This window comes from Nomia melanderi, chromosome 3 (assembly GCF_051020985.1).
Source record: "Nomia melanderi isolate GNS246 chromosome 3, iyNomMela1, whole genome shotgun sequence".
Taxonomy (NCBI): domain Eukaryota; kingdom Metazoa; phylum Arthropoda; class Insecta; order Hymenoptera; family Halictidae; genus Nomia; species Nomia melanderi.
The window spans coordinates 2,765,813-2,792,415 of NC_135001.1; the positions used below are offsets into that span (position 1 = coordinate 2,765,813).

General features: G+C 42.5%; 2 protein-coding genes across 16 annotated transcripts in view; one reads left to right on the forward strand and one right to left on the reverse strand.

The window, feature by feature from the left end:
* The window catches only part of qin (tudor domain-containing protein qin), a 316,867-nt gene that overhangs the window by 172,941 nt on the left and 117,323 nt on the right, over window positions 1-26,603 (forward strand). The window lies entirely within an intron of this gene.
* Window positions 963-26,603, reverse strand: part of LOC116430291 (uncharacterized) — a 125,687-nt gene continuing 100,046 nt past the window's right edge. Inside the window, exons 2-3 of the mRNA XM_031984207.2 lie at window positions 20,317-20,538; window positions 963-4,210 (exon numbers count right to left, since the gene is read on the reverse strand). Of these exons, the coding sequence (XP_031840067.1) occupies window positions 3,864-4,210; window positions 20,317-20,538 (569 nt within the window). The 3' untranslated portion in view covers window positions 963-3,863. The remainder of the gene's footprint in view (window positions 4,211-20,316; window positions 20,539-26,603) is intronic.

Below are 26,603 nucleotides of genomic sequence, written 5' to 3' on the forward strand. Positions count from 1 at the left end.
CGTTTTCTGTAATAAAAATAAAATACTTCCATCGTGCATAATTTTTCATAATTAAGTTGTACCGAAAAGGGGGTTACACTCGACGTATCTTTACGCGAGAATATCTTCCGAATAAAAGTAACAACTTGACAATCCATCTATCCGAATCGGCGTCGCATCTATCAGTAATTAAACAGAAATGTTCTTCTGTCTGAAATTCGTGAGTCATTGTTAAGTCATCTCATTTCGACCGGTTCCCCGTTTCCTGTTTATAATACAATTTTCGGCGCGCTGGTGGGGGCAGCGTATGCGAGCGCGCGCGCACTCACGGTTTGTCGATTTGTTTGCCGCGGCACAACAATTTCCCCGGTTTCATTATTGCGCGTATAATCGCGATCGTTCCACGTGTAATCGCAATTGTTGCACGTATGACCGATCGTCAATTGGTTCGTTGCTAACTGAAGCGTCAGGCCTTCGGGCGTGCGCGAAGCAATTACGCAATGCCCGAGCGATTGTAAGACATAAGCTGATCAAATGGTTGCATGCATCCTGATCGGTGTGCCGCTGGTAAAGCGAACGGTAACGAAATGAAGTCCTTTGGATCGAGTGTTAAACGAGGACCGCTATAGAGTGCACTGAATTTGTGATACTGTTTTAGACACTGATACTTCTCCCCGGCTGCTTATTGAGAAGCGTCAACGGCCGGTTCATCGTTTACATTACTTTCTTTTCTTGCCGGGAGAACGATATTACGTGAATTCTTGGTTTCCTTGATGGCACAAGAATGTGATACCTTTAATGTAATTCGTGGTAATTAACACTAAACCTACCAGACTGGTCAAAACGACCCATTCCTAATTTCTTCTTTTTGCAATTATTAAAAAGATAACGAATACTTCTCTGAGAAATAATTAAAGAAATTGATTTAACAATACGGAATGAATTTTAAATCAATTAAAGTCTCAATGGATTCACTCTTGGTGTTTCTATAGGGTGATCTCGGAAAGTCAATCAATCTAACTGTTCAGTAGTTTTAGTTTTAAGTGTTTGTGAAACAAAGATCGTTTTTAATATTTCGTCTTTGCGATTTTTGTATATATCTACGGTATTTATAACATTGAGAAAGTATTTTCAATATTTTGTAGAAGTTTCTTGGATTTATAATGTTAATTAAATACTACGTGATTCTTTAATTGGTTATTCTTTGTATTTAGTTCTTGTAAGTATGAGTGATAATGATGAGTTTGATAGGGTTACAACAGAAATTATTTCGTTTATTTTGTTACCAATGTTAGCCTAACGAAATACAAATAGAATTATTCTACAAACTGCCGTGTCGGTACGATACAGTTTCCAGAATAGGTTAGCAAGTTGACCATCTTATATATTTATTTTTTCGATAGAACAGGAAACCCAAATGATAATTTTTATACTTAGAAAATCAAATAAGTGTTCGTTCTTTTTTCATGATTTTTTCACAGGTAGATTGTATGACATTCTCTTTGTTTTCATCACGCAAGCCTCGCATCAAATAACTTTAATCCTAAATTCGCGAAAGCTTAATCTGTAGTACGTATATTTTATCCATTTTACAACGATGTATTATATTCAGATGAGGGAGCACGTCCGGTCCAAACGTTGTAAGTTAATGTTAGCCAACAATGTTGTCACCGGAGGGGAAATATTTAATTTTAGCGTAGTGTCAGGAATGTTTTCTTTTACTTATGAAACAAGTAACGTCGTCTTAGAAGCACACAAATAGTCAAATGATTAGGACAAGCAGTATAGTCATCAGAGAACACTCTCTTCCATTAAGATTTCTATGAATCGTCAAGAAGCATTCATGTACAACAATCGGAACATTTATTATATACTAGATCATTCCTCTTTCGCACGAACAGCAACGTCAAACAACACATGGGTTCACTGAAATTTCTCTAAAACACGAACAAACTCACAGTTCTCACCAGCGATCGTTACGTTATTCACTCGACGCGATCAGTTTCCGAACGAGTCAGCTTAATAGCGAGTCAGATCGAATCTAATGCTGCATATTGACTTGAAAGTACTACCCTTTAAAACAACCCGGACAAATTACCTAGCAATATATATATATAATTGTCACAAGAAATAGATAAAATGCCACGTAACTTGGAGCTTACTCTCAAAAGTAGAGCTTGCCGTAGACCTAAGAATAATTCCCGAATCAACTAGTTCTTTACAATGATTACTGTTTTGCGAGTTAATTCTCAAGTGGACACGCAACATAAGAGTCACACTCGAATGCGCGTCTCACGTGAACGAGCATTTCAAGAGCCACTGTAGAGTCGCCCTCATGTAACTACATAACATAGAAGCTATTCTTGAGTCACACACATGTAAACGTCTAACATGAGAGCTACTTTATAGTTACTCTCAAGTAGACGCGTAGTATAAGAGCTATTCCCCAGTCGCTGTCAAGTGGAAACGAAGCACAAGAGACACTTTCGATGTTTCTCTCATATAGACACATTAGAAGAGTGATCTTCGATAGTGGCTCTTAAGTGGACACGCGGCATAAAACCTGTTTTCAACTGTGAAGTGTAAACGAAGCCCAAAATCAATTCCCAATTTCCTCTAGAATAGAAACAAAACATCCCGAACATTCCCAAAAATTCCTCTTATGCAACAGCACACCGTAAACACTTCTCTCGATAGTAGCTCTCAAGTGGACAAGCAGCATAAGACCTATCTAATTCACCATCAGATCAGAGAAAACAGAAGCTACTCTTCTATAAACTGAAAACTCAACGTATCAAGCATCTTCGAAAATGACTCCCATGTATCCCGACCACATCTCTCGACAGTATCTCCCAAGTGGACACGCAGCACAAGACATCAAACTCTCGAGTCTAAAAAAGGAAGCACAAAATCCACAGTTCTAACAACTCAAACAACTCAGGCGAACGTATAGTAAGCACTCCGGTAAGTCCCCGTATCACAAAGGTTCTCTCGATAGCATCTCTCTTGTGGACACACAGCCTAAGACGCGTCGCGCCAAGTCCTCAGCTCCGTCGAACGAAAACATTGTTCTTCCCGTGCTTGATCCTCGCCGGCCACGTTAATAATGACATTCCCGTCTGTTTACGATGCAGCCGATCCCCGGCAGCGCTTCGATCCCGGCGATCGATCGGAAACGGTTCTTTGATTCCGCTGCAGGTGCGCCCGTCAAGGTATAACGCCGGTCGGCGTTAGGTAGGTAACCGGTGCCACTTCCGCCCGTAAGGACTGACAACCTCGGGCGGTCTTTATTTTCACGCGGAACGGAGCGAGAAACCGGCGCCGAGGAGGTAAGGGAAACTCCGGCTTCTTCTCGTCCCGAATGCGATCTCATCAACGATTAAGAACCGTGCGGCGAGGGTGCAGCGCCGTTTCCCGCGTCAAGCCACCTCGAAGGGAGCCAAGATTGTAGACGGATGTTCTCCTCCCGCGCGCCCGCGTCGGCTCTTCTTTTACCAACGCCGCAATTGCCCGCGCCTTTCTCTCCTTTCCATTTCCATTCTTCCGTGCAGTGAAACATTTATTCCGGCCCTCTTCATCCATTCCTAGCTCCCCGAACGATCATCCTTCGACCGGTCTCGCGTGATTAATTCCCTTCCCCTCTTCCAGGCTTCTTGGCGCACCTACCCAGCCAGATCTACCGATCACGGATTTAAACGGCGATCGACGGGGAACTCGGTACTTTTATTATTAACCGGATCAGCGCGTTTTCTTCGGTTTACCCTAGATCCCCTGGTTAGACGCCTGCAATCTTGGTTCCGTTTCGGGGAGCTGGATTGTCCACGGTGTTTTCTGGAAGCTTATCAAGTGGATTCGCTCTGGTGGTAGGGATCCTCGGTGCTAGGTCATTTCCGTCTGGCGAAGATGTTCTCCAGCAGCTCCTTCGTGATCAGACGGTGCGGCCGGGTTGGACTCTCCGTTGGCCTGCCGTATAGTCGGCTGTTGATCGCGTACAGCTTCGGGCTCAGTTCGCACCGCACGTTGAACCACCAGTCGCAGACAAACACTGCCTGACTGAACTGCGTGCCGTTCGGGCAGAGGAACGTCGCCTGGCGGCCGTCTATGTCGCAGTAGTGCCACGCCTGACACCTAGTCTCCACGTCCGCGAAGAAACCGGGGTACGGCTGCTCGTCGCAGTAGAAGTTCGTGTACGGCACCTTGCCCAGCACTGGGTAGTCTGTGCCTGGTCGACCTGCAAATTTTAGAGAGGATTTCTTGATTGCTGCTCTCGTAAGAAATGTTGTTGGATTTCGAACGGTTTCGAGGGTCTTCGAGGTAACGAGGGAATTTGGTAATTGATTGGGTGTTATACTGATTCTTTTGTTTCATGTTGAAGCTGCATTTAGAGACTTGTGACAATCAAATGATAAATTCTTCAAGGTTTTCGACTCAAGCTTCAGTGTTCAACACGTTGAATGCCACGGGGGTCACGGATGACCCTCAACCAAATCGAATTACTATAATTCGATGACTATTTGAAAATATTTTTATATTATAAACAATGTTACCCCGCGTGGTGATATTCAGCTGGATAATAAAATAATAATAACGCAACTCAAGCAAATGATGTAATATTATACTTTCTCCACTTCGTGTATTTTGCTGTATGAAACTGTGCGGCATTTAACGTGTTAATGTTGAGCGTAGGTAACCCGAAGCAACGAAAATGGCGCTCTAGTTCCGAGTAGATTAATCTTTAATTATATTACTCATCGGCGGAATGATAGAAATCTCTGATGTCCTAAGGGACGAATATTGAATTTATCGAATAGGGTGGATCGCTTCTATGTTGCCGAAGGAAAATTGAATCTATCGCTATTGAATGTATCAGCATCAAACGTGTCATCAACCGAGTAAATCTCGGGGAACCTCTTAATTTAATAATCCTGGAACTTGAAATGATTCACTTCGATTATTGTAATAACCGTGGTAATGACCAATCAGTCTATGAACACCTAGCTCCCCGTGATGTTTAAGCACGGGGGACACGGTTATAGAGTTGGCAGCCAGTGACGAACGTCGATACCTGGTGGGGCGCCTGCTTTGTACAGGTAATACAGGTGTCAGGCGAGTTGAGCACGCACGGTGCATCTCGCCCCTTAGCATTTCCACCGATTAATCGAGGATACATCAAACCAGAGCAGTCTGTGGACGGAGCTTTGCTCACGTTTCAGTCTATCCGCTCATGGAAATCATACAGCTAGAAGCGGATCGGTCCCTAGCCTAGGGATGATCATGAGGATACTCTCCTTGTCTTCGGCAACTATCACCGGAATCGTCCTGTATCCTGTTATGTCGTTTAATGAGATTTCAGCGCGAAACTCGGATCCTGAGCTCCCGCTCACCTGAATAATCACTAACCATCTCGCTCTGGAACTTGGAGTTCGACCGAGGAAAAGTTCCATCGAACCGTTCTCTTGGAGGCAGTCGATTTCCCCTGTCTACCGGTGTTCATTGGACTTCTTGTTTCATTAATTTTTCTCTGACTAAGCTGGCAATAGTTACTTTATTACGAATAATTCGTCGAGGAAACGAGGAAATGATATATTCGTTATAAGAGTAGATTTTTTGTAGGAATTAAACATTTGAGAAGCAAATAGAATTTTTACTCGATGAATGTGAATATTCGTGTCTTTTCAAGTCGTTCCGGAGAATTTTTGTTATTCTGGAAACTGAGAAACAGCAGAGATAGATGTCTTGATTAATTTTTCAGTGGAAACTATAAATATCGAAGTTGAATGTTCGTGTTTGTTGTAATAAATGGTTGATCTTTTCTCGAAGATCAAGGCATGGTTCTTGAAAGGTAAATTTCCTGTAATAAAAATCTGGACGAGAATTAAGAAACTTGTTCTCGAGTAAACGATGTTACTTATGCCCGAAGGAAAATCCTGCAGTTTGTTTGAAGAAAGTACAAACTGCTGTTGGACGCGACTATGTCGAGGACGTTCGCTTATTTTTGTCGAACACGCCGGATTGCCTTCGCAAAATTCTTTCGACAGACTCGAGGGCAGCCTTCGGAGTAAAGTTACTGGGTAATCGGCGTATAAACTGATCGATATATAGTGCAATTTGAACAAGGCTACACGTGGAAATTATCTTCATTATGTTGAAGTATCGTTTAACGACTTGAATCGGCATTGTTTCATTCGAAATACGGTAAAAACTTCCCATAAAAGCTTAATTTCATCTTTCCAAACTGTTCCTGGAGATACAATCATTTCCGACTGCATCATTAATTACAGAACCCATTGCATTCCTCAGTCTATCTGAAATAAACAACACAAACACAAAATCAACTTAAACCACAATAAAATCTCCATTTCTTGCCTTACAATGTTTTAAATATTACAGCAAGCACGTACTAATACCTTCAAATTAAAAATCTTCACAAACCCAACCTGATATTACAAGGAAATTAATAATCGAACTCTTCGAACGCACATTATCCTTTTCTTACTCGATAGAAATCAAAGTCCATGCCCAAGGAAGCTTCCCAAAAGGAAAGGGACTACTCCAAAAACAATGCAACCGGAAGTAACGCGTGCAAGTGAAAGAAGACGGTCGTCCAAGTTTCGGCCGATTTATACTTAACGATTGCGTTATCGCGTCTAAGTTGGTAATTATATGTCTCTCCCGCTTAGCAAAGGGTTAATCAGACGAAGGGGTTGCCGCGGAGAGGGGGGATGGTCCGAGAGGGGTCGTGGGTGGGGCGCAACGTGTTGGCGCCGCGGATTTACGACGGCTTGCCCGTAAATACGAGCGTAAAGAGTTCCCCGGCACGACTGGAAACTTTGTTCCGTCGTAAAAATGTTCCCGTATTTTGCAAGACTGCTCGTCATCCGCTTCGGTTGCGTGCGAAATTTCATTTCGAACCGTCCGACCGTGCTACGAAATTAGACGAACGACGGCATTCTCAACGAAGACATTCCTTCCTTGCACTTTTATAGGAACGCTGCGAGCCGAGCTCGGTCGCCTCTTCCAGCGAGGTTCTCCTTCGAACCATTTTGTCCTGTCTTTTTTTCCTTATTTATCTCCCCCGTCGTTTTTTCTTTCTTCGGTTCACTGCGATGTGTCTTTTCAAGATATTTGTTCCCGGTGCTGAGTACCGCACCAGAATTTTAACTTTATTCTTTGTACGGAGCGTTTCCGTGTGGATACTCTATCTGAGTAGACAGTTCCGTATGCTAGGATAAACGAACGAGAAAGATAGTGGAATATTTCCGTTTCGCGAGATGAATGATCGATTAATGATCGAGGTTAACACTAAAACTACCAAAGAGGTTAAAATAACCCTGATCGATCCTTTTTGCTATTATTACAAAGATAACAGGTGTTTCTGTGAGAAGTTATTAGAGAAATCGATGCGCAAAGTGAATTTCAAAGCAATTAGTCTCAATAGACGCACCGTTGAAGTTTCTATAGTAGAATTTGAAGAAGTTAATTCAACTGCTCGGTAGTTTTAGTGTTAATTAAGGAATTTAGCTCTCGTGTATTTGCCTTGATCTAGACAAAACAATGTTACGATAGTACAGGTTATCTACACTGATCTTTCGATCATTACGTGCTAACTTTCATATTGAATTTCGAAAAGAATCTATATTCTCGCGGGAACCTACCTTTATTAACAATACACGATACTCTCGGTCGATTGTCGAGCACGATTACAAACTCACTAACAACCGGATTTATCAAGCTCCCATTGTTCGCGAGAAAGAAACAAATAGCTCCAGCATTCTCGAGTTCCCGGTCTGATATAAACAAGCCCCGCGCGTATGCGAAAGTCAAAGCGTATTCTCCAACTTCTTCCCCCTGTCTTCGGCTTTGTCTGCCCTGCTCCCACTCTCTCCCACCCGGAGCAAATTCCTCCTAACGAGTCCCAGCAATAATAGATACCTTTACTTCTTTGAACGGCCCGCTGCCGCTCGTCTCCTATCGTCGCGGACAATTATGAACTCGAATGCAAATACGTGAGCTGTTTCCTTCTTCTTCGTCTTCTTCTTCATCTTCTTCGTTCTTTCCTTTCTTTCCTCGCGTTCCTTTTCTTCCGTCTTTTTTACCCTTTCATTTGATACACGCGAAGGGAAAGCTCCTTGCCGCAACTTCTTAGCCGTCGACGCACACACACGCGCGAGTCCCGGGTGTAATGCGTCTACCAATAATGTCCCCCGTTCACCCGAGCCATCCATTAACGAATATACGCCGAAGGATTTCATCGACTCGCGACTTCCTTATTATAATGGAACGCCAATCGTTCGAGCGCATCGACGAGCTCGCCGACTCCTTTCGTTTCTAATGGTTTCTTTAACCCTTGAAAGACCGGTATCCAATGGACCCGTTTCGACGTTTACGTCTGCTCAATGGTCTTTTAATGGTCATGACGATTGTCGTGCACTGCTATGTATCGAATATTGAGAAGGCAATATTAAAAAATGATGTTATGAATCGAATCTGATGAATGTGTCTGGTGAGTTTAGACATTTTGATATCTCGTATAGCTTCGGTTTTTAAAAATATTTTTAGGAACACATGGCCACGGGTGATAATATGCGTCATAAAGCAGCGAGAACATAAAAGAATATCAAAATATATGAAAATGAAAGACTTGAATATAAGTTAATATTTTATGTAAATTCAATACAATTCATCAGCAAAATATAATCGAAATTTCCGTGGCACGGAACGAGTTAATCGAAGTGTCTCGATAGCAAATGATTCACTTATCAGCAGATGAAGTGTTGATCAAAGTTATATCGTTCTCGACTATTAACCTTAATCTCCGTCGATTCTTCAAGACGCTTCAAGCAACACAGTATACTAATATTTTTAACCCTTCGCACACCGAGCAATTTTTAATATCACCTTTCAGCTCCGATTCATTTTTGCTACGAGCAGTCATCTCCTCCAAGAGTATCTACAATGGTGCTTTGTCATTAGAAAATGCGCGTATATGTTTCCAAGTTATCTTATCAAGAACGAAGTCACCAACTTATCTTGCAAAGAGTTAAGTATATATTCACACCCACTGAAAACCAACAAAATCACAAAGGCTCCCTCCGCGAAACTTCCGAAATCCCCGTCACGCCAGTTCCCAAAAAAAAATAATAAAATCCAAAGATGCACGAAATTCACCGAGCAACTATCCCGATCGCGGTGTCCGCCACGCGAGCTCCCCGACGGCAAAGCTCCTTACGGAATTATAACCAACCGATAGGAGCTTTTCTCCCTCCGAGTCGACGGTCCAAACAACTTTGCATCAATATTGTGCCCTTGTGAAACCCTGGTGTCCACCCCGTCCCCTCCTTGCTCCGTGCAACCCATTCTGTCATCTCTGCCGGGCGCGTTACCATTCTCCTCGTAGCTCGTCGTTTCTGCCCCATAGCTATTCGAATCTCATTCGACGAGCAGCATAGTTTCACGTGGCAGATCGCGTGGATCTCACCCGGCCGGGGATACGCTTGTTGTTACCCCGTGAACAGAGACGGAGCTAACGGGTGACGCGACACCGGAACAGCCGCGGCATAGGGTGCATGGGTGAAAGAGGGACGGACGGTTCAAGGGGGAGAGAAATGAAAGAGGTGAACGCGCGCGCGCTGGAGAGAGGGAGGTTCTCTATAGAGACGGAACGTGCACTTTCCACCGTGGTCGCAAACTCGTCCGTATCGTAGTGACATCCATACGAAATTCGCACCTTCCGCCGGCTTGTCCGACCTGTTTTGTCGCAGGAAGAGATTCCGTGTACCCGCACGGAATAAACGTCCCCCGTGCCATCCCCGTCTTCCTCGCGCCTGGCCCACCCTTTTCAATCGCTTCCTCCGCCTTTGTCGCACCTTCTCCATCCCCATCTATCCGTCTTTCGTCTTCCCTCTCTTTCTGGCACGCCGTTCTCGCGATCCCTCCCGACTCGCACCGTATCGTCCAGGTAATTATAACTTCTCCATGTTCCGCGTCGACGCCGCGGAACGTATCTATCGCCATCCTCTTTTCATCCCTTAACCGAGATACCACACCCGGTGATGGGTTGGTCTAATTATTTCGTTCTTTCCGGGTCTCTCGACGCGCTCGCACCTGCCGATTGTTGGCTCGATGGACATTGTTCCGTTGCGGAGAAACGAGATTCCGGGATCATGGGTTTTTAAGCGTTTTCGCTGCTTTTACCGTTGCATCTCGACGAGAAGTCTGTATAAAGATTGTTTTTTAATTGAGGTTTGCTGATTGGATTATTGAATGGGGGTTTTGTTGAATCTTTCGAATTTTCAGAGATATTTCGAACTTGAAATTAAATTCTTTGTGATTCTATAATTGCTGCAGAGAAAATTATATGTTCGATATTCAACTGTTAAATTTGTATGACGTTTGATTTCTACTGGAAAAGAGGCTATTAGTATCTAAGCGTTTAAATGCATGAACCAACCGTGTTACACCGTTTCTTACCAAATGAAAAATGAAGACAGTGCTGTCTAGTGAAAAATGAAACGTCCCATAACGAAAGAATACAGTGAACAACTTATCGGTAGATGTGATCCCGTACACAACAGAACCGATAGCGGTATTCCGGGTCCGAAGTTCGTGTTATATTTTCGTTGGTATCCAAGGGAAGCGACGCGGGCCGGATCAATTCCCGAAATAACAAGTGCCATCTTAATTCGAGCAGGTTTTCTGCTGATCTTCGTTGTGATCCGCCAGGGGCCAAGGTTGCCCGGCACCGGAGATGGGATTTCAGAAAATCGCCCGGGAAATCGAACCGGAAGTAAAGAAATGGAAAATGTAATCGCCATAACGTTTGCCAAAGACTTTTGGTTCGCCGCCAGGCCACGGAATATACCGTAGTAAAAAATGGCCAGGCCCGGTGGCATGGCGGCGGCGCACGGGGAAACTTAGATCCTTTTGAAAATTGCCGCGGCGAGCACAAAGGACGTCGCACTTATTAAGAAACCGCTCCCTTGAACGGACCGCAACCATTTGAATAGCAAATGCCGTATAATGAAAGTGGTTGGGGGAGGGGGAGAGGGGGCGCCTTGTAATGTAAAATAACGCGATACAGCGCCCGTTTAAACCGCACGAGTTATTTTCCTCTAAGGGCCCGGGCCGTTCGTAAATTCGAATGAAAAGTAGATTAGATAGTTAGCGCGAATTAAACGTCTCCTTATCTTATTTCTACGCTGCCACTGCATTATCGCTTGCGTCGAAAATAGATGATGTCCCTTCCTTTAGAACATTACAGAGTATCCCGAGGATTATTTAGGAAAACGTTGATCAAGCTACGGAATGATTTGCCAGAATGACCGTGGACACTAGCGAAAATATTTGAATCTACCAGAAAATAGGGTAACTGCATATCTATATACTAGCACAAGTAAATTTCGGATTCAAAGGAACATAATAATTTGTAACATTCTCCCAGATTAGTTAAAAACAATTTAAACGCGTTTCTCGCTATGTCTCCCATGATTCTATCAATTCTTTTCAAGCCGATCGTCGATGTAGAAAATAAAGGATACCCGTTAAGTATCTTTACGGGTGCTATTATTTATCCGAGTTTCATAAAAACCAACCGACGCCACTTGCGCATGCACCCTTGTCCTCTGGAACCGCGAGGGAATAAATTTTCGATAGCACCGGAATAGGGACCGGCGCGGCACGGTTGTCAGCCGATCCGCGATCGTCTCGTTCCTGTCGGATAGAAGCGATCCCGTTGTTTGGCAAATGAAGGACGAACGGGCTGGGTGCGCGTCAGGAAGAACTGTCTCTCCACCCTCTACCTTTCTCTCTTTTATGTTTCCCCGTGGCAGCCATCGTCATAAAGTCAGTCAGGCGAATGGGACGAGGTTTCCCTCCGCCCCTCGACCCTCCAACCCTGTCGCCCGCTCTCACGACCCTCCTCCTCCGCCTCCTCCGCCCCTCTTCCTCCTTTCGCCACCCTCTATCGCGCGTTTCATTCGTCTTCATCGGATTCGGTGGCGCTCGCAGCGTCATCCAACCCCCGTGCCACTCGTGCATCGTGAGACGCACGAAAACGAGACCCCCGCGGGTCGGCCGGGATCCGGGTCGTCGGAATTTCGGAAGGAGAACGCGATCGGAGGAAGGAAGTGGACGGAAGGCAAAGGAGAATGAAGTCTGCTCTTCCGCAACCTCTGTCTCTCTCTTTGCATCTCCTCTTTCCTCTGTTTCTCTTTCTACTTCTTTCTCGGTGTACTTTCCTTCTTCTTGCTAGACTCTCGATCTGTCGTTTACTTCCCCCCCCCCCTCTTTCTATCTCCTTCTTTTGCGAACTGGAAAATGAAGTCTCGCAACCCTTACCTCTTCCTCAGCTGCTCTTTTCCGTGATCTTGCTCGTTCCCTCTTCGACTTCTTTCTTCTTCAAATTGCAAAGTGAAGTCTGCATTCCTTTCTTCCTCTCCAGTAAGCCTTCCTCTCTCCATCTCTCTAGGGAAGAAGAACGAAGTCTTTCCCAGCAATTCTTCTCTCTTCGTCCGTAGCTTTTCTTCTACTCTCTGCCTCTTTCTCTTGCTCTCTTTCTCTTTCCAACCCTCCCACCTTGCAGATCCCGCAGACCCGAAATACTTTGTGCCAGTATCCAGACCACGGGTTTCATGGTGCAGAGGTCGCATCCCTGGCTCGGAGTATTTCATTATCTTATCCAAGAGTACCACGGGGAAGGATAAGTTAGGCGATGGGCGGGGTGCGGGGGTGAGGGATGGCTGAACGTGGGGGTAGGTCGGTTCCGTCGAGACCCTTCAAGAAATTGAGAGAATCGTTAAGTCACTGAGACAAGCCCACGCTCTGCCATATTGATTCGGTGCAACCCCCAGGTTTTCGCACCGTCGCTCACCCCATCTCGATCCAACTCTCTCGCGTGGACCTTGATGAGACCCTCGCGCGCGGCTAACCGTTGTCGGGTCTCCTGCGACCCACGCTTTTAATAACTTCGGCGCGGGAACAATTGCACGGGAGAGCTTGGACCTTGAATAAATATGTTTGGTTTGATGATCTGCTGGCTACAGACTGCGGATCCTCGTGTAAAATTAGAATCATGCGAAAAAATCGTGGGACAGAGGAGTTAATTAGGAAAGTAGTGTTTCTAGTGAAGATTTTGACAAGTCGAAGATAGAGTAATAACTTCCTTGAACTGTTTTGAAGCTGGAAACTGTTTGAAATGGTTGTATTGTTTGGAACAATGTAATTTTCTCTCTGTTTGAATAGGATTAGAGCAGCAATCTAATGTTGAAATTAGCCTATGAACGAGGTCAGAGGATTGCCACGTTGAATTCTATAAAGATGCTCTGTTACTGTATCTATTCGATAACTATTATCAGGCTTTACCTACTTATGGACTTAGGCCAACAGTGCTGGGTATTAGGTTTAGATCGATAGGATTGAGCAAAACCTTTAACCAAAACGCTGCTGTTCTCAAGTATTATAATTAAAAGTCCAAGTCTTTGTCCTCTAATCTATATTAATAAAAATTAATAGATTGTTGCGCGTATATGCAAACAATCAAGTCAATTATGAAATACTTAAATCTATATATTAATAATATATCCTTCATTTCGAAAGACTGTATGTCAAAAATAATGCTTTCCATTTTATCGCTCGTAGAACAATGTACGAAAACAGCATACAATATCAGCACAAATATTCACAATCAAAGAATATTTTACCTGCATTCATACATCGTTGGGATTTTTTTGACCGAATAATACCTTCAGAACTTGAGGTTGGAATGAAACTATTTTTTAATCGAACAAATTCCCGTGTGTTCAATAATGAAAAAAAAGAACTCTGCTGCCGACTTTCGCTGTGCAGCGCGCAAAACCAGCAAAGCTCTCGATTCACCGGCTAATCCGGGATTAGAAATTACGAAACATCTCGAAGCCGGCGCGGTAGATGTTACGCGTTCGTGGAACGGTCCGCCGATTTGCGGTGGGCTACCGCCACTGTAAACGCTTTCATTGTCCCAGAATTCGTGATCGATAATCGACATAACGCCGGGGCTCGGCGGTCGGTCGACTGGAACGGTTCGGAACGCTGGGATCCGTCTTGGGACAACGTTAATCGGATCGCGAACGAGAAAAATAGTTACGAAGGATTAACGCTGCGTTTACGGAACGCTCCAGTTTCGCGTGTATTAAATTCTATAAGCGTTATTTGCTAAATGTTTTCGTCGACTTTGACGTTTAACCCTGTGCACTCGAGAAGTGACGAGGATAAAATTATAAAACCTTATATGCAATATTAAATTTTGAATAATGTATCGATGTGTGAGATATTGAAAGAAAATAACTTTCTTATTAACACATTGTACCGGGTAATTTTCACAAAACTGAATTCTACGGATGGCGATTTTCAGTGAGAACTTTTAAATAGATAATCAGTTCTAATGAAATTCAATATTTTTTTAAATGCTGTGATAATTGGGAAAGTTACATAGCTATGTCTTTATATACAAACGAGATTGCTCGTTGCCAGTATACAATGTGTTAATTAATGTATACTTTCTCGTTACTTAGTTTTAAAGAATCTCGTCTATGTCTCATTGGGAAATGTTGATTATATCTAGTGAAAAACTTTCGACTGCAAAGGGTTGAGCGAAAGATGTATTCGAAGTGATCGTATGTTTGAGAATTTCTTTAATATATTTTTTTATTTATCCTATTATACTTAACAAATCTTGAGCACATGACAGAATAAAAAATTTAGAAATTATATTCCATTTTATTTATTGAAATCACTTACACAAGAAGTGGAATTTTATTTGATTGCAGTTTTTTTATATAAATGTCTCGATAAAAATTTACCATAAGGAGTTTTAGGATGTATTAGTTAAATTATTAATAATATTCGAATCTTATAAGAAATACAGCTGAAAAGAACTTCCTGGAACATGCAACAATGGCGAGAAAGTTGTTGGTTCCGAAACGCATTAGTGAAATCGAATTGCTTCGAGAGATCTTTCGCCTCTGAAAACGATCATTTGCATAATCTTCTGCAGTATAGTCACGCTGAGCCCATAGAACCTATCCTTTCCATTGATATTTCACATGATAGTACAATTATTGTGGTTCTATGAGCTGCACGATTTCAAGGCACCCCGCTTGCACCTGCTGACGTTGGGAATTGTTGTAACGTTAAGATCAAGGACGTGACGAGCCTCGCAAATTGCGTCCTGACATTTTAATAAATTTCTTCGATCAAGATACGATATATTTAAAAAGATCGCTTGGCTTTTCTACCTGTAAGGGATTCATTTCCCTGCATTTTCTTTGGAATTATCGATTATATGATCCCATCAACGTGTCTACATCGATAGATAATACTACAGTAAAAGCTAATTCGCCACGGTGTTGGGCAAAATTTTATTCGAATAATGGATAAAGGATCGTAGTAACGAATGAAATGGTGTTCGATGCTAATGTACATAGAATCAGTCGAAGAAGAACTTATTGGAATGATTATTCATTCGTTATTCGAAATTTCAAACGTATCGATGTTTAATATATTAATCGTAAACAAATACCTAATTCAATAATTCTGTAATATCGAAACGATACGTGTCAATAATTTTTCAAAAATTCTACGCACTGTTTCTCTACCGTACCAACGATCGTTCAAATAGAAGCATTAAACGAAGAGAGAAGAATAGATACAACTCTAAAAGAACCATGATAATAGATTCGACATGATACGAAGAGGAAACAAAAGCCAGTTTATTCGCTCATCAAATAATTTATATCGAATCAATAGCATTACAAAAAACATCAAACGATGCGATGCACAATTCTGTGCACACACAATAACACACACGCCCGAATATTCCCCAGAAAAATAGGAATAGAACGGAAGAAGATAAAAAAAAAAAAAAGAATGGAAGACATTGATCGATCACGTTATTAATATTTAGTCGTGTCCCGTTAAGTAGAAGTCACGCTAGTCTGCCTTCCCAGTTAGGTTCTTTGAAAGTGTTTCACTGACCTGACCTAACGCAGGGCCCCGAGATTTTTTTCTTGCCGCCCTTTGTGCGGCTAGCAGCCGTGGTGTGCTGCTCCTCGGCGTCGTCCCTCGATAATCGATCGATCGTGAAATACCCGCGCAGCCGGCAAGGTTCCCGGCCGGAAAATTCCTATAATGTAGTCTGCGAAGGGTCGGCTGCCACCTCTTTCTCTTCCCCGTGAAACCAACCCCTTGCGCGTCCGTGACGGGGCGCTTTGTACATGCAGGGGTTGGACAAAATAATGGTAACATTGCTTGTAAGTCGTGTATTGTGTAATTGAGATTAGTTACCGTGAAGCTGAACGCCTGCGAAGTTTCTGCATAAAGAATGCAGTAATATCCGGTTAACCCTTTACGCACGATGGGATTTTTATAAGTGTTCGATGTCCTTTAGAAAGCTAAAGTAACGATCGGATTCATGAATATTGGGAAATAAGAAATTTAGAATAAAATATTAGAAAATTGAAAATATTGGGAAACAAGAAATTTAGAGTAATGTACTAGAAAGTCGAAAATATTGGAAACTAAAAATGTCAGAAAATGAAAGTATTAGGAAAAGCCATTAGAAAATAGAAAGTGAGGGTTGCAACATTCGATTCTATATACGCAAACCTAATGCTGTCCAGTATGACATTCATCCTCAAACTGTTGAAAAACATTCAACGTCTACAATGTTGAAATGTTGTTACTCTGTAAATTCTTATTAACACTAGGTTACGGAACGTCAATTTGACGCATATTGAATTTGATAAATATTATATTCTAAACATTTACGCCGATTTCGATGCAATTACACGGATATGTATCCCAATTATCTATTATCAATGTTCCGATCTTCAAAACCTAAACAAACAAACATCAATGTTTTCCAGGAACAATAGTATAAACTGTACAGTAAATGCCCGTAGACCTAGTGTTAAATCGATCTAGTCATCTTCCTAGCGAGTCTCCCTCGTTGTTACACGACAAACAAACAATATGCAGTGTCTCCATGAGTTTTTCCAACCCCTGTACACGTAGATGAACAGGAAGCAGCCAGAGCTCTGATTTACGCGAGTACGCGTCTAATGGCCATTCAGAAGACTTCCGCGCGGTAAATTAAATGTTATTAAGCGGAAGCAGGCGCGTTCGGTGTTTTCTTCTGGCGAGGCGCTGATACGCGGCGACTTTAAAGTATGGTTGCGGAGATAACGCCGGGAAACGGGGTTAACGCGATCATCCGCCCGCGCCACGCGTTTTGCATCGAGGCCTCCGCAGACACTGTCTGAGGCGCGCCGCGTGATATTTTAGCAATCCAGCCGCCACGTAATTCGATTTCACCTCTGGCGACTCCGGGTGAAAAAATATATTGTGATGATCAATGATGGAGTAGCCTATGAGTACCCATGAACGCAGTAGTGAGATTTAGGGGACTGATGCTTGGTAATTGGCTGGGCGAGTAACGTGGAAGAAGTTGTTGATGCATTTATTTATTTTGATGCATTTATAGATTTGTTTTCGTTTGCTTGAAGTAATTGCAGTTAATTGCTGACTGATACTTTCTATTGAAACGGAGAGTTCATTGTGGTTAGATTTGTAGGACAACATATAATCGTAAGTGTATTTTAAAGATGAAGTGAAATCTGTGTTTAACACTAGATTTACGGACGTTTACTCTACACTGTATTCTACTGTTCTTGGAAAACCACGCGATTATCTATATATATCGTGGAAATTGTAGCTTCAAAACCAGAGTATTGCAATGCGTATTCCCACAATTGCACGAATCAAAATCGACTTGTCACTGAATAATATTTTAAAGATTCAATATCCGTCAAATCGACTGGTTTCGTAAATTTAATGTTAAAGTGCCTACACTTCAGCTGTTGATTACTTACTGCTACCACTTATGAGCACATTACGACTATACTCGATTTTCCATTGGTTTCTCAATATTTCACGCAAGTGAAAACGAATTCAACGTACAATTTCTGCTATTATATATAACGTCTGCTCATTTTTCAAACATGCTTTTATTCCCGTTAATGTCAGACTTGTTAAATTCTTTAAAAATGCGTGCCAAATATAATTAGTAACATCCCATTCTCGAATGTCGCGCGACCACGAGGATCCGAGCGACTTCGACGATTCTTTCGCTCAGCTCGCCGTGTATTTCTTACAGCATAAGCAAAAAGATCGCTAGGGAGCCTCGAGGTAGCAAGTAAAACCGTGTAGATTGGTCGTTCACGGGGAACAGCTTGTTTAAATTCGTCTCTTTCTGTCTCTCCTCGTTTTTTATACGGCCAAGTACGAACGAGCTAGATCCTTCGACAAGTTCCCCGGGTTTAAACGAGCGCTTTATGTAATTGCGGGGACCGGGAAACGAAAGACAAGACAGTAGATACATAGACAATTATTGCTTGTCGAGGTACGACCGTGTATTTTCTCGTCCCCCGTGCCGCCGCTCACTCCCCACTCCCCGCCCTCAACCGAGATTGTTTTTATTACGACCACCGGAAGTCTGGAAATTTCGCTTAAGGGCGTATATCATCTTCTCTGCGACCCGATTTGCCTTCCAATTTCATTAACTCCTTCGAAACTGTATTTATCTTTCGGAAATAACTGCTGCTGACTCGTGAAACTATTCTCGTTCAACCCCTTTCGCCGTGAATTATATATTTCTATATTTTCCGTTGCAATTGATTATCCCGCATATGCAATACGGTTTATGAAAGAGAAATTATTTTGCAATCACGCTTTAGATTGTACTTTTAAGAGATTCGTGTTCTAATAGTAATTTGTATTGTGAATATTTTTGAAAATTAAAGATGTACGTGTTATCGTGACGATGGAAGTATAAAGACCTTTTTTTCGTTTTACCTAGTGGAACGTGTCGAGATTGTGATTGTTTATTCGAGCTTCGAATTATGCTAACATTCTAACATATAAGTTTGTGCATATCGTTGCGAGAATATCATGCTCAATCTACACTGCCGTTTTATAGTCCGAAACATATTATCGTTTAAAAGCGAATAAAGCGTTCCCCGAGTGAATAAATGTTTCATTGAAAGTATTATTCTGTTATAGCGACGAAATGGTGCTTAGAGCATTAAGTGCTAAACCAGCGTCCATAAAATTGCCGCAAGATCTGTATTAACCCTCTCGCAGCACATACGTTCGAACAATGTAGTACGTTCGATGTGATTACTACCGTAATAGATTCTCAAATCCAACTGATAAGTTGTAATCATTATTTAAAAATCGCGATTACGTTCGAACAGTGCCATAAATGTGTGAACTCGATGATAATTCATCGATTAAGTGCCGCACGATTTCATAGATTAAAGTCCACAAAATGGAAAAAATATAATATTACTATATAATATTAATATATAGTCACCGCAAAAGATAGCATTGTTTATAATACAGACATGTTTTCAAATAATCATCGTTTAATCGGGGGAACTATAGTAATTCGATTTGGTTTGGGGTCACCGATGACCCCATGGCATTCAACGTGTTAATGAAACCACGTCTGGTTATGATATTGAAACTTAGTAATTAATCTATAAATTTCTGTGCGTTACGAATCCCGCAAAATGCAACATTTACTAAAATTCACTGCAACTCATCCGCATTCCAAATGTACCGCTACAAGCCCCCTACACAAGTCCCAACAAACATAAATTAATTGAAATTACTAGAATTTAAACTTAATACCCCAGCAATCACCTTACCCAACAAACGTAGCCCAAAAACACCTCAAATACTTCAAAGAACAATATTTCATCCACCCACGCCCACCTAAACCCAATCTAAATCCACAAATCCCGCTCTCCGCGATAATTTCTCCACCCCGAAATCTCCACCATCCACGCAACACCACGTTCCCGTTACTCGGACGAAAAACTCGATCCCAGCATCAATCTCTGATCGATTCCCCCCGCCTCGGGCACACTCGAAAACTCCGAAAACGGAACAAAACCGGGAACAACGAAAACGAAAACAACGAAAACAACAAGAACAACTGGTGAAAACAATCAAGAAGCAGAATCAGTAAAAGGAATCCAAGAGAACCGGCATCGAAGGAACGCTCGCTCGCGTTAGAGGAAAAGCTAGTAGTCGAGGGACAGCTGAAAAGAGGAAATTCCAGGACCGGCTAGGCGGAGAGGATGAAGAGGGTGGTCCCACCAGGTGGTGCGGAGTTCGTAGAAGGAAACAGAGAGAGCGAGACTGGCTGAGGGAACGAGACAGAGGCAGGGAGCGAAGGGGTGGCGAGAGCAACAGCTTCGCAAAGGGGCAACTTTCCGCGAGATGATCTTGTTTACGTACCGGGTATCGATTTACCGAGATCGAGGTACTCCCGTACAGAGGGGCTGAGGAATCCGGGCGGCACGGCCGGTGCCTCGTTCGTCGGATTGTTTCTTTCATCCACGTCCTCGTAGTAGTAGTCGTCGTCGTTGTCGCGGCCATCCTCCTCCGGGTTCAGGGGTTTCGCTCTCTTCGACACCTTGCCGCCTCCGTGATCCCCACCTCCGGTGTCCCGCACGCCCTCTGAAACACGACCGATGCCATTTAAGACGTGAATCGATCCCCCCTAACATCCCACCACCGACATGTTTTTCGAAGAGTTTCTAAGCGCCGCGTGTATGTCCTTTCACCCGGAGCCAGCTCCGTCGAGGCTCGTCGCGCGCCGGATAAATTTCAGTCGCGAGTAATCCGCACCGCGCGACCCTCGACTACTGCCGCTGCTAGTCGATCTCGGGGTGCCCAGGCGTTTAGCGTTAACGTCGACCGATCAGCGGCTGGATTTGCAATGAGGGTTTCGCTGGCTTCCGTTGCTTTTGTATTTGACTTTTTGCAGGGAGTCGGTGGGTTTCGGCGTTGGAATTGGTAATTGTGGTTGAGGTTCGCGCGAGGTTTGACACTGAACGGTTCGATGGAGCTTTGGGAGTTTGGAAGATTGTGGGGGATTTGGGGCGGTGATTAGATGGGTGATTGGTGAATAACGAATTTTCTTTTTGTAGTTTGAGAATATTTTGTAGCCTCTTTTCTTCGATCCCTTGATTCACATTACGTTCTATAAACTTCCGAAATCTACGCTATTTTCCAAGGAACATACTAACAGTTGCGAGAGTGGATATTGATATCAACATCAGAATCTTATTTCATTATTCGAAACGTAGAGAATTCCCTGAATTTCTTTCCTTATTCGAAACATAGAGGACTCCCTGAACAATGCTTCGAGTATGTTTGTAGTCTCTTTTCTTTGATCCCTTGATTCGTATTACGTCCTACAAATTTTCGAAATGTACACTATTTTCCAAGGAGCATGCTAACAGTTGCGACAGCAGATATAGAAACCAACATCACAATTTTCCTTCATTATTCGAAACATAGAGGATCTCCTGAACAATGCATCAAAAATCCAACAGCACTCCCGGGATGACCCAACAGCCCCGTTCCAAGTTACAAAACAAGAGCCCCGAAAAACAAGGAAGTTGTAGACAGAAGTGTCACGCTTGTAACGTCAGCGTTGCCATTAGCACGAACATTTTCATCGGGAGAACTGGAAGCAGTCGCGACTTGACCCAGTCTCGATCGACCACGAAAGTTGGCCCCTGTTCAGTCGAGTGGGGGTGGGGTCGAGGAAAGTTTCGCGAGACACACGCTCGGACAATAGAAAGAGAAAGAGGGAACGCGGCGGCGGAAGGGGTCGAAGTTTTGCGGCCGCGTCGCCGCGATTACGGGAACCGCAGGATCGTAGCTGTTGCGTTATTCACGGTGGATTCGTATACACGGCCCGCCATCGCACCGATTTCGAGGCCGGCCAGTACTTTATCGAAGCTAACAGGTTTGGAAGTCTGCAGCTAATTAATTTCAGCTTTGTATACCCGTTGTCGTTAAACATTTCCTCTGTCGGACAGCCGATGATTGCGTTCCGCCCACCCACGCCCCCTGAAATATTCAAAATTCCGAAATCGTTAGGGTTACCCGTGTACATTGCTAGCCTGTAATCGCGCGAGCGGAGAACGCGGTCCGTGTGTTTGATCGTACTGAACGTGGCCGTTGTCGATCGACCTAGCCACGCGGAACTTTAAAATTATTCCTAGGTAGCCCAATGGATTTATCGGGGATCAATGGACTCGATTGAAGCCTTGTTCAATTTCAAATGGCTGTCTGATTACGGTTTCCTTGTCTTGCAGAGGTCCGTTAGTTAACGCTAACCATACCGGCACTTTTCCTACCGTGACTAGTCAAATAACTGGCTACGAAATAGAGATCAACAGTTAGATAAATATTGTTCGGTGGAAACAGAAACAAAAGGAAGAATGAAAATTGAGAAACCAAATCGGATGATATAGGAATTGATACGCAATTAAATGGATAAAAGAAAATGTAGAATTTGCAGAAAAGCAGTTGGAATAACTTATTTCCAAGTACTCGTGAAAATTAGAAGAATACTCATGAGCTTCGAAGGGTCTCCTAGTCTTGCATCTACACAAATACGCAAATTTATTTGAAAATCGTTTGCAAAAACGCCTTCATAATTTAAATACTCGCAGATTAAGAATTCTGAAGTGAGTCACTTTAAACTGTCCGATAGTTTGTGTTACTTTTCTGCTGCCTCTTTTGGCACAAAGCGATCTTGAATTAGAACATTCGATTAGTTCACTTTCCGCTTTGAATATTACTTTCTTCCCTAAGCTTCGATATTATTATACATGATACGTTGATTAATAAATATTGTTACTTTCAGTAAAAAGCTCTCGAAAAATGAGAATTAAAATGAAAATTTACCTGTCTAGATTTTATTATTCGTAATCTGAAAATTATTTGCTGTGTTCCTACGATAGAAGATATAACGAGAAACGTAAGTTAAATAGTGTGCACGAGGCTGTCTATCAAAGGAGAATAATATTCCATCTTCGAAAGGAGAACCGTATAATTCGCGGGTATCTCGGCTGGAAACACTCGAATCGTACATAGCAAAAATTCAACGTCGATTTCGCCGGAAGTCCGGGATTATAATCAATTCTCCGAATACGTAGCATCCTGTCATTGGCCATTCATCGGAATTTGTAAGTCCGTGTACGGTCGTGTTGTCCATATACGAATTAATCCACTGCGTTTAGACGCATAAAGTTCGGCTGGTCGATGAGCCGTTAATTAGCTTCCGCGTCACGGACGCACCGGTATCAAATGGGATGAACGCGGGGATCGTATCCACCTTTCCTACCGAAGTAACACGTACACGACAATGCTCGCAAACAATACACTAGAGCCCGAATTCCTCGCGAAACTAAATGAGTTTATGCGCTCAACCACCATTAATATACCGAAAATATTCGGAATACTGACGAGCACCTGTACCTCCAAGTGTTTCTCGAAGTCGATCGTGAAAACGCAAGTCGGCTCGACGAATCGAGGGAAATTTTTCAAACGTATCAATTTTTAACTATTCGATTTCTACAAACCTCGCAGTATTCATTTTTATCTATTTTACGAACGAGGAACTCTCTAAAAAGTTAGCGTATACAGAAAAATAAAAAAAAAAACAAGCAAATTGCATGGAAAAGGTTTATTTTCAATTTTCTCGAATTAAAGCTATACTTTACTACAGTTTATAATGAAATAGTTCTTCGATTATTTTCAAATATATCTTACTCTACTAATATACATTTTCTTTCAAAGGAACGTTACATATTTCTTTCAACGTATCAATCCATTCCTTTGAAGTATTCAGCGACTTGAACTAACCTCGATTTAACAATCGAAACGATTCGAGAGATCGATTTGCCTAGTGAATGAAAAGAAAAATGAATGAGAAGATCCAGCGGACGGTTTAAAAATGAAACAACAGAGGATTGTTTCTTTGCATTTGAATATTTGTGGCCGGAGAACAAATTTGAACTCGCGAGTTCGCCTGGTCGCAGTAATTCAAGGAACCATCTCGAATTCAAAATTCAATTATCCCACGTTTCGTTACTGTTTGCGCGCCACATGACAGCCGATCGATATACCGACGGTATAAAAAAGGGGGGAAAAAGAGAGAGAGAGAGAGAAAGCGAGAGAAAAGGATCGTTCCAGCGGCGGGCGCGGTGGTCTGGCGTTCCCGAAAATTAGTCAAAAACACGCGTTTCATTCCCGTTTTCCGAAGTATTCCCAACGTAAGCCTGGCTGCTGTTCCGCGTTTCCTTTGTTAATTAACGATCGTTTAATTACCCGGTTGAAATTGGGTTGCCGTCCGAGAACGATGATTCGTAAATTGCCCAATTTTTCGAGCGGCCACGTGGAATGCGCCGCGCCCCCGCGATGTTGTTCCTTCCATCGAATATCATGATAATTAGGAACCCGATGAAAATATCCGCTGGTGCTCGCGGATTCGTAAATCGCCGATAGTTGATTAACAGCGCGGTTATAGACAGTCTCGAGGTCGACCGACGCGGACGTTGAAGGAGGGAACTCGTATCCATCCTGAGTGGAAAAATTGAATAATCGATTTATTTCCCGTTTCTCTTTTTCCCTCGCGTTTTATTAAGTTCGAATCAATTGCTCGTCCTTTTCTCATGAACAACTAGATATATTTTTCAAATCAATTTTGTGAAGATTAGAATCGTGTTTTGGGGATATATTCATTTGAACTTCGATGTTACAGCTTAATTTGTTACTATCATTGTTGGTTATCACGATTATTTCTATTATTATCACTTTTGTTAATTTTATTTTCAATGTTTCTATCGTGACCATACCGCGTGTCCATTTGAAAACGCGTTTATCAGCTATATCTAAAAACATTATGTATACCGAATTTCTCCGTTAGCGTTACGACTGCGTGTACTTGTAAACCTAACTACTCTGCGAACACCTTGTACATCTGAAAGTGTAAACACAGCAGTCCGACGTTTAGATTTTTAGTCACTCCAACCCCCAACGAGAATCATTAATCCTTTGCACTCCAGAGACACCTCTCAGCCAATTGATCTGACATAGCAAAATTGGAAAGTTTGATATTTAATATTAAACTTGGTATAATGCATCAATATGTGAAATATTGAAAGACACTAGTTCTCAGAAAATGTCATCTGTATCTCATTAGAAAATATTGAGTATTTCCATGAAAAACGTCCGAAGTGAAAAGGGGTGAGGCTCAAATCTTTCCCCCTCTCTACTAGCAAATTCTCCCTTTCTCAAGTTTCCTGAAATCCCAACAACCGAGAAGAACAGTAGAATTATCCTAATCCTCGTCATCAAATTAAAACCTCTACCACGTTTTTCTCACTTGGACTCGCTATCGTGACTCGATAGAACACAAAACATAAGCAAGGTTGGCTCGCCTCTAAATCAGGACAAGCTCCTACCCTCTTTTTCAGAAGTATTCCTCTCTTGTGTTATGGTAACGTAACATTCAAACGAAAGTTATGATATAAATAATATTATAGCTCTATTATATACACTATGGATCATAATATCTTATTGTAAATAGATAAATGCAAAATATTATAGAGGTCCACGGAACAATTTAACAATTTTATTTTCCTTGGAAAGAGAGATCGCAGTGTCTCTCTCGACAAATCGAAATGAATCTTTTGGGGTGATCGAATATTGAAAAAAAAATCGGTGATTCTCTAGGGAGCAGCGATCGATCCGCAGCACTCGTTTCATTGCTGTACTGAACCGCGTTAATTTAGTTCCGGTGTCCGGGGTTAGCGCGATACTTTCGCCGGTGGGAATGCAACGAATCATTGATAATTATTTGGTATTCGCCTGGCTGCCGAATAATTACACCTGTTTGTTCGTGGCATTTAATACAGCAAGTATTATTTGATTTTGCGTCTCTACTTACTCGCGCGTGTTTTATGAAATTTGGGAGGCGAAGCGCGACGATATTGCCCAGTCCGGCCCAGCCCAGCCCGGCAGAGGATACCGTACGGATAAATCGAACACGAATGGGATGTGGGCGAAAAACCGTGCATCGTTTCTGCGCACGAATCAAAACAGCTTGTCGCGTCGCATACCTATCGGGCGCGATTGGCTTAACACATTCACCGCGAGTGGAAGCTGTGCGCATATTTTTGTTTTCTACTTTTCTCGGCTCGTGTGTATGTACATATCTGTTTCATCCCTTTATCCCATGATTCCTTCCAAAACTATGTACCGGAGCTTCTTATACCTTTAGCTTCATTAACCCTTTGCGCTCCTATGTCGAATGTGACTCAACAGCAGTTTTATTCACAGGTGTGCTTCTTTGTCGAGATATTTTTTGAATATATTATATTATTATGTTATTTTCGATATTATTAGTAAAATGGTTTGATTACACTGCTTCCAACAAACTATTTTTCAAAATGCATTTCAAATCGAACATTACAATGATAGAGTTATCGGGAAAAAATGCGAAGGAAATTCGGAGCGCAAAGGTTAACAGCGTTTCATTCGGAATATTCAACATTGTCTGATGAGAGACGATATTTTCTGAAAGCAATTTAACGGGAAATCATAGACAGATGAAGCAGTAAAGTTCTTTTTGTTTCAATATTTCACATATCGACGCATTATGCGAAGCTTAATGTTAAATATTAAATTTCATGATTCTGTGTCTATTACATTAAATGTCC